This window comes from Danio aesculapii, chromosome 8, assembly GCF_903798145.1.
Source record: "Danio aesculapii chromosome 8, fDanAes4.1, whole genome shotgun sequence".
Taxonomy (NCBI): domain Eukaryota; kingdom Metazoa; phylum Chordata; class Actinopteri; order Cypriniformes; family Danionidae; genus Danio; species Danio aesculapii.
This window is the reverse complement of record NC_079442.1, coordinates 48965030-48980823: the sequence shown is the minus strand read 5'-3', so window position 1 is coordinate 48980823 and position 15794 is coordinate 48965030. Positions and strand designations below refer to the sequence as shown.

At 38.5% G+C, this 15794-nt stretch overlaps 1 protein-coding gene across 1 annotated transcript in view; it reads right to left on the bottom strand.

Annotated features, from left to right (window-relative positions):
- Nucleotides 1-15471, bottom strand: part of ciao1 (cytosolic iron-sulfur assembly component 1) — an 18532-nt gene extending 3061 nt beyond the window's left edge. Inside the window, exons 1-6 of the mRNA XM_056464118.1 lie at nt 15192-15471; nt 12920-13068; nt 4023-4134; nt 2981-3069; nt 2435-2630; nt 46-121 (exon numbers count right to left, since the gene is read on the bottom strand). Of these exons, the coding sequence (XP_056320093.1) occupies nt 46-121; nt 2435-2630; nt 2981-3069; nt 4023-4134; nt 12920-13068; nt 15192-15330 (761 nt within the window). The 5' untranslated portion in view covers nt 15331-15471. The remainder of the gene's footprint in view (nt 1-45; nt 122-2434; nt 2631-2980; nt 3070-4022; nt 4135-12919; nt 13069-15191) is intronic.
- Between the last annotated feature and the right edge of the window lie 323 nt (nt 15472-15794).

Sequence of the window (15794 nt, the reverse complement as noted above, 5' to 3'; positions counted from 1 at the left end):
CAACCCTGTAGATATTTCTGATCCAATAAACACTGCACATCTTACCATGCCACATCATATATCGTTCTCCCATGGAATCCAGACAAGGTGCATATGCACTTCCAGGACTCATCTGAAGAACCTGCCAAAAATAAATAAATAAATCATTATCAAATCAAGCAAGAATATACAAGACTACACATTTATAATGTCTTTTTTTGCCACATCAGTAACTTATGTCTATTTCATGGCAAGTTCAGCATAGATAAAAACAGATTGTGCAATAATAACTTCAGTTAGAAGAGTTGATCCAAAATAAATGGTCCTACTTAATAATAAGTGGCTTTAACTAATATGTACTTTGACTGAGATTAATCATTTGTTACAATGTAATTTGAGTAAATGCGTTTTTACATTGAATTTATGATTGATAATTACACTATTGACCGTCCCTTACACCTAAACCAAGTGGTTCTCTATTCCAGTCCTCTGGCATTTTGTATGTCTCTGGTATGTCAAGGACCAGTTCGTGGATCTCTCTGTTAACCAGCTGATGATCTGAATCAGGTGTTTTAACCAAGGAAGACATATGGATTGGAATTGAAAATCACTGCCTTAACCCACGCCTAAACCTACCCACATACTGTCTCTAATCCGAACCGTATCCCAGACCTCAAGACCACCAGAAGTGTTCTGCAATACATTGTGAACACAGTAAGTACATTGTATTTATTTTTGATGCAAGTACCTAGTAGTTAAAGCTACTTAATATAAAGTAGGACCAAATAAATACAGTTGAAGTCAGAATTATTAGCCCCCCTGAATTATTAGCCCCCGTTTATTTTTTTCTCTCCAATTTCTGTTTAATGGAGAGCAGATTTTTTTTCAACACATTTTAAACATAATAGTTTTAATAACTCATTTCTAATAACTGATTTATTTTATCTTTGCCATGATGACAGTAAATAATATTTGACTAGATATTTTTCAAGACACTTCTATACAGCTTAAAGTGACATTTAAAGGCTTAACCAGGTTAATTAGGTTAACTAGGCAGGCTAGTGTAATTAGGCAAGTTATTGTATAATGATGGTTTGTTCTGTAGACTATTGGACAAGAAATTGCTCTGATGTTTGCTTACAAAGCGACCTCTGGCTTTGCTCCTTCTTATCTGCTCTCACTTCTGCAGATTTATGTGCCCTCCAGAAACTTGCGTTCTGTGAATGAACGTCGCCTCGTGGTTCCATCCCAAAGAGGGAAGAAATCACTTTCCCGAACTCTCGCATTCAATCTGCCCAGTTGGGGGAATGAACTCCCTAACTACATCAGAACAGCAGAGTCACTTGCTGTCTTCAAGAAACGACTAAAAACTCAACTATTTAGTCTCCACTTTCCTTCCTAATCTGTAATTGCCTCTCTGGCTATACCACTAACTGTACTCTCTCTCTCAAAAAAATAATAAAATAAAAAATAAAACTTTACTAATGCTTTGCTTCTTAAACTTTGCACACCTGAAACTTGTCTATAGCACTTATTCACTACTGCTCTTATAGTTGTGTAAATTGCTTCCTTGTCCTCATTTGTAAGTCGCTTTGGATAAAAGCATCTGCTAAATGACTAAATGTTAATGTAAATTAGCTTAAAGGGGCTAATAATATTGACCTTAAATGGATTTTAAAAAATTTTAAACTGCTTTTATTCTAGCTGAAATTAAACAAGTAAGACTTTCTCCAGAAGAAAAAATATTATCAGACATACTGTGAAAATTTCCTTGCTCTGTTAAACATAATTTGGAAAATATTTAAAAAAGAAAAAAAAAAATCAAAGGGGGGCTAATAATTCTGACTTCAACTGTATATAGACATAAATAAATTAAAAACATATGATATTTCAATAACATTTTTTTAAATTAAAAATTCCTCCTGGGGATACATTTTTAAAAACATCCATCAAAGTTCTCCGAGTACAAAAATCGTGTCTAGACGTCTGTAATATTTTACATTCTAATAAAATATGCATTATGGTGAGAACATTATGGTGAGAGAGGGCTTGACAGTGATTACATGTTGGTGGTATATCTTTGTTCAGCAAATACAAGTGTGATATCTGATATAAATCTGATATAATTAATCAGGTCTCAAACAGAAAAGTAGAAATTCTTAGATTTATATTGTAAAAGGTTTAAAGTTGGCATGAACTGAAAGCTGCGACCATTTTTTAAAATCGTATTGTGACGCAGTTCCTAGAGAAACAGAATATTAAATGAGAAAACAGTGGGCGTGGCTTGTTTTTTCTCCTGTGAGCTGATTGGATGTAGTAAAGTAGGCATGTCAATCAGAAATTTTCTTCTTAATGACATGCACAGATGAATTGTTCACCACAAAACTAGCAATGTGAGCTTGATTTCATGTGCACTTAAAAGTAATTATGCAAAACTTCATCTAAAAATCCTCACCATCTCCGGTTGTCGACTCTTTCCAGATCTTTACGGTTCGATCGTCACTACAAGAAGCCAATCTCTGTCCCTCAGGGTCAAATGTCAAACTCCAGACTGTGGATTCATGTCCTTCTAACGTGGCTCTGCATTCCCAGTCATCATCTTCCTCTTTATAAATACAGATCTTGTTGTCGTAACTGGCTGATGCGAGAAGCTGCAAAAGTAAATAGGTTCAGTATCAGAAAAAACACAGGTCAGTATTGAAAATTGGTGAAGTTTTTTTTTCCTCGCCAGTCGCCACTGGCTTGCATGGTTTGGAGCCTGTAGAGCTGTGCATCGATGGATTTGCTCTTCAGTGTTTGAACTCTCAGCAGTGAATATTAAACCACACTGAACTGAACTAAACTGAACTGAACTTAAACTCTGAAAACTGGACTGACACGGTTTTAATTAACTATATGATCTTCTATGTAAAGCTGCTTTAACACAATCTGCATTGTAAAAACGCTATACAAATAAAGTCGAATTGAATTGAATAATGTTGAACAAGAGTGAATATTATACCTCCTGCGTCGGGTGCCAGACGACATGTTTTACATCCTGCGTGTGTGAATTCACAACACTTAAACACTCATATTCGTCCTCCTCATCCACTAGAAGGAAAATGAAGCATGTAACACAGATAAATCATCTTGGTAAAAGCTTTAAGATGAAACATTATAGGCAAAACCAGTGTTTATTCATCATAAACAAACTTTGTCACTGTTTTGGAGCACACTAGCTTATAGATATCCTTAAAACTAACATACTGAAACTACCATCAATAAAAAAAAAATCTTTATTTTAATTTCACTGGACCTTTAATAAGAACTGTTTCTAGTCTTATTATGAACCACTCATCAGCACAGTGTAACTTTTCAAGGGTTCACACTTAGCTGATGATTAATTATAAGCTTGTCTGGCATGCTGTCCCGGGAGAGAGCCCTGAGCTCATAAGATCCTCGAGCCCGGGGCTCCCTCCCGTTGCAAGGCGAGAAGGGAGTTTGAGCTCAGGTAGATCTCGAGAAATCCCCCGCTGTAATAACCAATGAACAGCCAGTGATTGCTCTTGAGAGATAACCATTTACTAGGAGCATGTCTGTAGTGCCGGTTTGGATTAGTCAATTAACTTATGTTGCATGTTTTTTGGACGGTGGGAGGAAACCAGGAAACCCGGGGGAAACCCACATGAGCACGGGGAGAAAATGCAAACTCCGCACAGAAATGTCTGCTGGTTTGGTAAAGCCTAGAACCAGAGACATTCTTGCTGTGAGGCAACAGTGCTAAGCACTGGGCCACCGTGTCACCCATCTAGAAAGGAGGAGGAGTAGGGGTGGATGGGGGGATTCTTCAAAACGAAGATAGCGGTGGTAAGTAACCCAGGGTATTTGTAGTAGCTTAGGAGTCGTCTGATTGGTGCATTGAGAATTGGATAATGCAGATCCAGCCGCTAGCAATCATAAGCACGTGATCCTCTCGAAACTTGTTTATAACTAAACTTCACAAAATAAAAAGGCTTGTATTTGTATATTAGAAAGACACTGTAATCTCCATATTTCTGAGGTACCTTCCCAAATCCAAACGCTTTTGTCTCTGCTGCAGGTGGCCAGTAAGCTTCCAGATGGCGCCCAAGCGACACATTTCACCTCATTCTCATGACCTTCTAACACCGTCAGGCACTGGAAACACACGTAACAAACATGTCAGGTCAACTTTATTTATTTATTTATTACTGTTACAACCTCTTTGATGTTAGTCTAGGGTAAAAGTAATGACATTTAAACGGTGTGGTATTTTAACAAGAGTTGGGTTCAAGCAACGAGACAAACAACAAACTGCCAACAAAAGTGATTTAATATACAAAGAAAGTGAAACGAGAATGCCCAGATATATTTACAAAAATAAGAAATATTTACAATAATAAAGTAGCAAATGAAATTAGGTCAACTCAAGAGTAAGGGGACGCTAGTGAAGCCAAAATCAAAGAAATAAATATAACAAAACAATTCTACCTCATAAACAAACCCCTTACCTACCTAGAAGCATGAAAAGAAAAGAAAAATCTTCAGCGCCAAGCGCCATAAACTTACCTATACTAAACTAAGAATACAAAAATATAAATACACAAATGGCGTTCACTTCTTACCTGGTGTTTTAAATAATGAATTGACTACGTGTTTGCAGAATGGAAGTCGTACGACATCTTCCTATCCACCTTACTCTGAGGACAAAGTCAACTCTTAATGCAAACTCTTGATTTTTGCCAGGTAAGAGCTGGCCCAAAACGTAACAAACAAACAATCGAAATAAAAATGTACAAAAATAACAAAGTAGTTCAAAAATGGGCAGAAATAATAACAAATAATTTTATCCAAACGAAAGTTAGGCAAAAACAACGAACAAAATCATGTCGGCAAAACACACAAAAAAAAGGATCAAAGGAAAAGCGTCTCTCTTCTCCGCTCTCCCTGGCGTCCTTTTATGTCATCGCGCCACGTCACCCAATGATGAGTGACGGGTCTCCCAACCAATCAGCTGTCGCGAAGGCGGACCTAAAGGATGTGACGGGCTGTGAGAGAGAGAGAGAGAGAGAGAGAGAGAGAGAGAGAGAGAGAGAGAGAGAGAGAGAGAGAGAGAGAGAGGGCAAAAATCCTGACAATATACGGGAACCGTAACAATTACATATTTATTGCCACATCAGCAATTTATGGCTATTTCGTGGCCAAATGGATATACATTAAACTATTACATGATAAAAACAAATTCGTATTCTATATAAAAAATAAATAAATAAATTACTTAGACAAATATATAAAATATAAATAGATAAAATGTACACATTTTTTTTTCAAAGTTAAATATGATTTTTCAGTTCTATTTTTGATAAAAAAAAATGTAAAACTCTTCCTGGTGGTACCTTTTTAAAAATGTCCGTCAAAGTACTCTCCTTATAAAAATTTTGTTTAATGGAATTTAAACTTCTACAATCCAACAAAATATGTTTGATGGTAAGAGCAGTCTGGCAGATATTACATTTAGGTGATTCTTCGTTATTTAATAAATATGAATGTGTCAACCTAGAATGTCCAATTCGACATCTGGTATAGACCGTCTGATCATGCCTGGTTTCGAAATTATAATTAGGGACCGAGCACCGAACGGTGCAAGGCCCTATTGGAATTGCTCCGTTTATTATTATTATTATTATTATTATTATTATTATTATTATTATTATTATTATTATTCTTATTATTCTTCTCCCGAATGAATCGCGATTTTGAGGGTCTAAACATGCCCGAAAACTCACAAAAATTTGCACACACCCCAGAAGTGGCGAAAATTTACGTTTGTTATAGGCTTCGGAAGTGGGCGTGGCAAAATGACTCGACAGCGCCACCTAGAAAATTGATACAGACAAGCTCCCGAGCCACGAATCACGCACACGCACGAAAATTGGCACACACCTCAAACATGCCAAGACCTACAAAAAAGTCTCAAGGAGCGATATCTCAAAACCAACAGGAAGTCGGATATTTATGGCTTCCTGCGGCGAAAAAGTGGCGATTTTGCCATTTCCAGGTGTTGTACTTTAACGAACTCCTCCTAGGGATTTCATCCGATCGACACCAAAATTGGGTTATGTCATCTAAAGGCCTTGGCGATGTTAAATTGCGAAGCTTTAGAGTTTTCGTCGATGGGCGTGTCCGTGGCGGCCTCGTAAATTTTGACGACTCGCCACGAAACATCAAGTTGTTATAACTCAGGCATGCATTATCCGATCTGCCTCAAAATTCACACGTTTGATAACCGTCCTGACCTGAACACGTTTACATGCCAATATCCCGATACAGTTATAGCGCCACCTGCTGGCTACAGGAAATAGCATGATTTACAGTGAAACAAACTCCTCCCACAAATTTTATCATATCAGCACCAAATTTGAGTGGTGTCATCTGAAAGCAGTATCGATGATATATTGTGAAGGTCTAGAGTTTTCGTCGATGGGCGTGTCCGTGGCGGACTCGTAAACTTTGATGATTCGCCATGAAACATCAAGTTGTTATAACTCAGGCATGCATGATCCCATCTGCCTCAAAACTCACACATTTGATAAGTGTCCTGACCTGAACATGTTTACATGCCAATAACTCGATAAAGTTATAGCGCCACCTGCTGGCAAACTTAAAATTGCCTATAACTCAGCCAAACAATATCCGATCTGCCTAAAACTTCACATGGTTGATAAGATTGCTCTCCTGAAGACATCTACAAGCCAATATTGAGTAACAGTCATAGCGCCACCTGGTGGCAACAGTAAAATTGCCTATAACTCAGCCAAACAATATCCGACCTGCCTAAAACTTTACATGGTTGTTAACATTGCTCTCCTGAAGACATCTACATGCCAATGTTGAGTCACAGTCATAGCGCCGCCTGGTGGCAACAGTACAATTGCCTATAACTCAGCCAAACAATGTCCGATCTGCCTCAAAATTCACATGGTTGATAAGATTGCTCTCCTGAACACATCTACATGCCAGTATTGAGTCACAGTCATAGCGCCACCTGCTGACGGGAGCAAGTTTGGCATAAATCTGTGATTTTCTCAGATTTTTTTATGTAACAGCCTAAATTATTATTGTTCGCGATTCTCTGTCGTCATACGGCCGCCGGGCGGCGGTGAGCCCGGGTGCGAGGTCCCTATCATCGCTGCTTGCAGCTTTAATTATTATTATTATTCCGCCCCTAATCGGGGCACTTTTGAGGGTCTAAACGTGCTCGAAAAGTCACGAAACTTTGCACACACATCAAACGCGGCGTAAATGGTCGGCTAATATGGGTCTCGGAAATGGGCGTGGCAAAATGACTCGACAGCGCCACCTAGAAAATTGATACGGACAAGCCCCCGAGCCACGAATCACGCACACGCACGAAAATTGGCACACACCGCAAACATGCCAAGACCTACAAAAAAGTCTCAAGGAGCGATATCTCAAACCCAACAGGAAGTCGGATATTTACGGCTTCCTGCGGCGAAAAAGTGGCGTTTTTGCCATTTTCAGGCGTTGTATTTTAACGAACTCCTCCTAGGGATTTCATCCGATCGACACCAAAATTGGGTTATGTCATCTAAAGGCCTTGGCGATGTTAAATTGCGAAGCTTTAGAGTTTTCGTCGATGGCCGTGTCCGTGGCGGCCTCGCAAACTTTGACGACTCGCCACGAAACAGGAAGTCGTTATAACTCAGGCATGCATTATCCGATCAGCCTCAAAATTCACACGTTTGATAACCGTCCTGACCTGAACACGTTTACATAACAATATCCTGATACAGTTATAGCGCCACCTGCTGGCTACAGGAAATGACATGATTTTACATTGTAACAAACTCCTCCCACAAATTTGGTCATATCAGCACCAAATTTGAGAGGTGTCCTCTGAACACTCTAGCGATGAAATATTGTGAAGGTCCAGACTTTTCGTCGATGGGTGTGTCCGTGGCGGCCTCGCAAACTTTGATGGTTCGCCACGAAACAGGAAGTTGTTATAACTCAGGCATGCATGATCCGATCAGCCTCAAAACTCACACAGTTGATCACCGTCCTGACCTGAACACGCTTACATGCCAATATCCCGATACAGTTATAGCGCCACCTGCTGGCGCCACCTATAAAAATTAAACGGACAGGCCCCCGAGCTACGAATCTCGCACATGCACGAAAATTGGCACACACCTCAAACATGCCAAGACCTACAAAAAAGTCTCAAGGAGCGATATCTCAAACCCAACAGGAAGTCGGATATTTATGGCTTCCTGCGGCGAAAAAGTGGCGATTTTGCCATTTCCAGGCGTTGTACTTTAACGAACTCCTCCTAGGGATTTCATCCGATCGACACCAAAATTGGGTTATGTCATCTAAAGGCCTTGGCGATGTTAAATTGCGAAGCTTTAGAGTTTTTGTCGATGGGCGTGTCCGTGGCGGCCTCGTAAATTTTGACGACTCGCCATGAAACATCAAGTTGTTATAACTCAGGCATGCATTATCCGATCAGCCTCAAAATTCACACGTTTGATAACCGTCCTGACCTGAACACGTTTACATGCCAATATCCCGATACAGTTATAGCGCCACCTGCTGGCTACAGGAAATGACATGATTTACAGTAAAACAAACTCCTCGCACAAATTTCATCATATCAGCACCAAATTTGAGTGGTGTCATCTGAAAGCAGTATCGATGATATATTGTGAAGGTCTAGAGTTTTCGTCGATGGGCGTGTCCGTGGCGGACTCGCAAACTTTGATGATTCGCCATGAAACATCAAGTTGTTATAACTCAGGCATGCATGATCCGATCTGCCTCAAACCTCACACATTTGATAAGTGTCCTGACCTGAACATGTTTACATGCCAATAACTCGATAAAGTTATAGCGCCACCTGCTGGCAAACTTAAAATTGCCTATAACTCAGCCAAACAATATCCGATCTACCTAAAACTTCACATGGTTGATAAGATTGCTCTCCTGAAGACATCTACATGCCAATATTGAGTCACAGTCATAGCGCCACCTGGTGGCAACAGTAAAATTGCCTATAACTCAGCCAAACAAAGTCCGATCTGCCTGAAAATTCACATGGTTGATAAAATTCCACTCCTGAAGACATCTTCATGAAAATATTGAGTCACAGTCATAGCGCCACCTGCTGACGGGAGCAAGTATGGCATAAATCTGTGATTTTCTCAGATTTTTTTATGTAACGGCTTAAATTATTATTGTTCGCGGTTCTCTGTCGTCCTACGGCCACCGGGCGGCGGTGAGCCCGTGTGCGAGGTCCCTATCATCGCTGCTTGCAGCTTTAATTAGGGACCGAGCACCAAACGGTGCAAGGCCCTATTGGACTTGCTCCGTTTATTATTATTATTATTATTATTATTATTATTATTATTATTATTATTATTATTATTATTATTATTATTATTATTCTTCTTCTCCCGAATGAATCGCGATTTTGAGGGTCTAAACATGCCCGAAAACTCACGAAAATTTGCACACGCCCCAGAAGTGGCGAAAATTTACGTTTGTTATAGGCTTCGGAAGTGGGCGTGGCAAAATGACTCGACAGCGCCACCTAGAAAATTGATACGGACAAGCCCCCGAGCCACGAATCACGCACACGCACGAAAATTGGCACACACCTCAAACATGCCAAAACCTACAAAAAAGTCTCAAGGAGCGATATCTCAAACCCAACAGGAAGTCGGATATTTATGGCTTCCTGCGGCGAAAAAGTGGCGATTTTGCCATTTCCAGGCGTTGTACTTTAACGAACTCCTCCTAGGGATTTCATCCGATCGACACCAAAATTGGGTTATGTCATCTAAAGGCCTTGGCGATGTTAAATTGCGAAGCTTTAGAGTTTTCGTCGATGGGCGTGTCCGTGGCGGCCTCGTAAATTTTGACGGCTCGCCACAAAACATCAAGTCGTTATAACTCAGCCATGCATTATCCGATCAGCCTCAAAACTCACACGTTTGATAACCGTCCTGACCTGAACACGTTTACATGCCAATATCCCGATACAGTTATAGCGCCACCTGCTGGCTACAGGAAATGACCTGATTTACAGTGAAACAAACTCCTCCCACAAATTTCATGATATCAGCACCAAATTTGAGTGGTGTCATCTGAAAGCAGTATCGATGATATATTGTGAAGGTCTAGAGTTTTCGTCGCTGGGCGTGTCCGTGGCGGACTCGCAAACTTTGATGATTCGCCATGAAACATCAAGTTGTTATAACTCAGGCATGCATGATCCGATCTGCCTCAAAACTCACACATTTGATAAGTGTCCTGACCTGAACATGTTTACATGCCAATAACTCAATACAGTTATAGCGCCACCTGCTGGCAACACTAAAATTGCCTATAACTCAGCCAAACAATATCCGATCTGCCTAAAACTTCACATGGTTGATAAGATTGCTCTCCTGAAGACAACTACCTGCCAATATTGAGTCACAGTCATAGCGCCACCTGGTGGCAACAGTAAAACTGCCTATAACTCAGCCAAACAATGTCCGATCCGCCTGAAAATTCACATGGTTGATTAAAATCCTCTCCTGAAGACATCTACGTGAAAATATTGAGTCACAGTCATAGCGCCACCTGCTGACGGGAGCAAGTTTGGCTTAAATCTGTGATTTTCTCAGATTTTTTTATGTATCGGCCTAAATTATTATTGTTCGCGGTTCTCTGTCGTCCTACGGCCTCCGGGCGGCGGTGAGCCCGGGTGCGAGGTCCCTATCATCGCTGCTTGCAGCTTTAATTTGCTAAATGTCTTTCATTTATTTTTGGGTTAATTTCATATAATTTGTTGTTGATGCAGTTGTCCCCATTCTCTTTGCCATGTTTTGTTTATGTACAAATTGATGGTGGGTTTCAAGTCATCAGGAGGAATTAAACATTCGGTCACATTCAAGGAGATAGCCTTTTTTGCAGCTTCATCTGCCAGTTCATTTCCACGTAGTGTCAGGTCAACTTTCAGGAGTTTTTAAGAGTAAAAATTAGACTTTTGCATATCTGGTTGGTTGTCCATCTATTAAATAATAAGGCATAAATAACAAAAGCATTCGTAATGCTTTCCCCAGTATAAGGGGTAATTCTTTTACAAATATTTTTAAGAAAAGAGAGTCTGCATAAACTGCAGGCTCTTCTTAAAAAAACATAGATGGTGTAGTGCAACTGAATTATTCTGTAAGGTAAGACTCATTTTTCGCTGTGATGAGAATATTGATCTGTAAGTTTATCTGTCGATTGGAGAATTCTCAGAATAGCATTTTAATGTTGTGGATAAACCCTAGGCTTACTGAGGCGCCATATCAGCCAATAAAATATTGGCATAACTGTCTTTTTAAGTGTATATTGTGTGGTTTGTATTGTTTTGTCTGACTTTTGTACTATTGGACCTAGTGTCTGGAATAAAGAGAATATAACTGAGACTGTTCTTCTGTTGATAAATAGACTTTAGATGTTATATGGAGTGAATTGCCAAATAAATGAATAAGATCAATATTTCCAAATTTACAATATAATCTAAACAATATAATGCGTATTCTCTTTATTTACCAAAGTTTTAAATCAACAGCCATGTTTCTTTCCTTTCCCATACCTCCCAAATCTAGGAAAGGTTATTTTTAACGATAATTACCCATCTTCAGAGTTTCTTAGATGTAGATTTAATATGGATCGCAATTACTCTACATTTTTTGAGGTTGATATTGAAATGACTGCAGATTTTTTTTTTTCCACTGCTCATTGAACAGAACCTTCTGGTCTGACACATTTGAGTGGCTCAAAATTTCTTCCAAGCCGTCTTCCCGATTTTCTACAAATTATGTAATTTTTGGTTTATTAGGGGAGAGAGAGAGGGAATTTTGAGTTCATTGCCATATCAGCTTCTATGTCTATGTCATGGCAAAAAAAAAAAAGATCAAGTTTACTACGTTTTATAAACAACACTTTTCTATAATTCTAAAACTATCCTATCAATTAAAAAGTCATCATCAGCAATAAATACACAAGATAAAAATACATAAATAATAATAATAATGATTATATGCAAGATAAAAATCTAAAACTGTTTTTTTTTGTTTACTTTTGATAAAAATTGTACAATTTTAGAAGGATTCACATTTAAAAATAATTCATTTATTTAAACAAATTTCAAGTCTCTCCAGATAAAAATTGTTGTCTGCTAACATTAAAAATAGAGCATTCCACAAGAATATGTTGAACGGTTTGGTTTCTGTTGCAATATTGACATTTTGGGGGATCGTCTGGTTTATTAGGGGTCGATGACATATTACATTTTTATTGAATAATATTTTAATTTTGGGGAAATTTTATATGTATAAATGCAAGTGCCTTAAAACAAAACCCCAATGTTTTTGGTTTTCCAGAAAGAATTTTGGTAATACTGTAGATCTTTACAATAAATAAAAACAGGAAGAAATTTACACTGATAAAATGCAGTATAGTTGACATATCACTATAAATGATATGTATAGTTGGAACATAAACTACTACAGGAGTCAGTAGTTTTGTTTCCATCCACTTATTTTTATGTGCATTTTGGAATATTGCACAAAAATGCCTGATGAAAGTGCCTCAGTTATAATGTGCACAAGATCACAACTGAGTAGCATAAACGTTTAATCAGATGAGAAATTTACACTGATAAAAGTGTTTTTTTTTTTGGTTTTGTTTGTTTTTTATGTTCTTTTTTTGCTGCAATGTTTTATTATTTTTATTTATTAATTATCTTTATATTTTGTGCTCTTTTCTGTACCTTTTGGTGGATACGTTGATTTGAATTTTGCCTCATTGCACGTGTGTTATACTGCAATAAAAAAAGAAAATCGAAAGAATGAAAATAAATCAGGCTTATGCAAACACACACCTCAAAATCCTCATTCGTCTTCTTCCAGATGCATGTCGTGGCATCAAAGCTGGCTGATGCCAGGTATTTTCCACAGGGAGACCAGGCTACTTTTCTGACCGTGCGCTGGTGTCCATCAGAAAGGACACACTTACATTCCCAACTGTCTCCTGAGAATGAAGATCAGACACATGAGAAGCTGAAAATACAATCGTCATTTAGCTTTTTTCTACTTTTCTAGATGCGATTCATGTTAATGAAACAATATAAAAGTCCTAAATCTTCAAAAGTCTTGTACCACCAGCAACACTCGAGAGATTTTCCATTGAGTATTTCAAGGAGTTCCCTATAAAGAGTTTATATTTTATATTATTTAAAACTGTATTAATATTTTGTCATTATGATGGAGCAAAATGTAAAAATTTAATTAAAAAACAACAGCAAATGCATCAGAAACCACGGTGAGGTCCCAAAATAAATATCAAATAGCATGTGAAATATTTACTTTGCCAGAATTAGTTTTACATATCAATAAGTTATTAAATTTTTTTAATTATAATAAAAATTAATATTGGCGACGCAGTAGGTAGTGCTGTCGCCTCACAGCAAGAAGGTCGCTGGTTCGAGCCTCAGCTGGGCTGAGCCTCAGTTGGCGTTTCTGTGTGGAGTTTGCATGTTCTCCCAGCGTTCGCGTGGGTTTCCTCCGGGTGCTCCGGTTTCCCCCACAGTCCAAAGACATGCGGTACTGGTGAATTGGGTAGGCTAAATTGTCCGTAGTGTATGAGTGTGAGTGAGTGTGTGGATGTTTCCCAGTGATAGGTTGCGGCTAGAAGGGCATCCGCCGTGTAAAACGTGCTGGATAAGTTGGCGGTTCATTCCACTGTGGCGAACCCAGATTAATAAAGGGACTAAGCCGAAAAGAAGATGAATGAATGAATGAATGAATGAAAATATTATGAAGGCTGTACATGAGCAATTCCATGTAAATGTCAACCTTGCCATGAAAAAAAAGTTTCGCCAAGATAGCGCAACCCTTTCTATGTTTTTTGTGTAGGCTTGTATTTTCCATTACTGTAAAAATACTCAAAAATGTCTCTGTCAATGTTTTTAAACAACTATATTTGATTATTACCAAAGTCACACAAGTGGCAATTTCACATCTGTCACATAGAGGTAAAGTTGGTTTTATATTCGCACATTGGTTCATTTAGCAGTCTCTATATTGTTTCCCATGTTACTTTGAATATTCGACCGGAATTAGCATGCAAGTATGACTTCAATACAACTCTAAAATCTAATTGACTGTGAACAATGTCGTACTTTGATAGTCATTTGCTGCTAATATGCTTTCCCTATTTAGAATTTTCAAAGAATACTTTCCTGAGATTATATTATTAAGGAGAATGTCGGAATATCCTAATATAAAACCAACTTTACCTCTATATCTGTCACATACGGAAAGGTGTCATCCATAACCAAGCCTTTTCCTCATAAATGCATACTTATTTGGTCACATCCATAACGCATGTTCATTATCCTCATTTAAAGTATCGAAAATGTTTACAGATTGATATTTTTCTGATCCCATAACTCTGTGGTTAGTTCTTTTGGAAAAATATAAACAGATGTTTCAATATAATGTTAATGTTAATTCTCTGTGTATTTATGTTTTAAGTTTTTACTGCAAATACACATTAGGGTACAACGGTTGCCCTTCTGGTCAATTTTGACCCACCAGCTATAAAACCATTTTTACACACACACACACAAACACACACACACACACACACTATAAATTCACTACTTTTACTTTTATGAATAAGTTACTGTCTTGCTAAAAACTTTTAACACTGATGCAGGTACGTTTGAGGTTGTTTCTTCGTGCAAAATAGATCTGAGGATTGAAATAAAATGTAGCTGCTTTATTTTAATTGACGTTACGTTAAAGTTGGTTTTATATTCGTACATTCGTTCAGTGACAACTTGTGACATGCTTCCTATTATTGTTTACAAAGGTACTTTGTAAATTCGGTCTTAAATCATATGTAAGTATGACTTTAAACAACATTAGCACTATTTATTTGACTGTGAACAGTGATGTACTTTGATAGCCATTGGCTTTATATTATCAAGGAGAAAGTCCAAATGTCTGAATATTAAACCAGTTTTACGTCAATTTTATGTGAAAGGTTTAGTGAAGGACAAACGGTGTATACAAAATTCTTAGACAAAAGGAAGGTTAAATAAATAGATTTAAACATATGCTGTAAACATGTATTTTGCTATGTTTTACCTTCTTTGCCCCATATTCTTATCGCGCGGTCTCCGCCGCAGGTCGCGAGCGTCGTGCCCGCGGGATTCCACGCGACGTACCAGCAGCGTGAGTCCGGATGCGCGCACACCCGGTGCTGCAGCTCCAGCGCGCCCTTCATTTCATACAACTGTGTTATTAATTATTGTTATAATTATATGATATGTAAATGTTTCCCTGTCGGCAGCACTGTTCACTCTCGGATGTCACACAACTTCAAGTCTTCTGTTTAACAGCTGCTTCCCGTTTCCTGTTTTGTGCTTCAGTGTCTTGCGGTTGATAGAAATGCGCGGCAGTAGCGCCACCATCAGGACTGTAGCGGAAGTTAATTAAAAGGAAAGTTCACCTAAATACAGCCTTTACTCACCCTGAAGTGCCGCCAAACATTCATTCATTCATTTTCTTTTCGGCTTTGTCCCTTTATTAATCTGGGGTCGCCACAGCGGAATGAACCACCAACTTATCCAGCACATGTTTTACGCAGCGGACGCCCTTCCAGCCGCAACCCATCTCTGGGAAACATCCATACACTCTCAATCACACACATTCACCATGGACAATTTAGCCTCCCAATTTACCTGTACC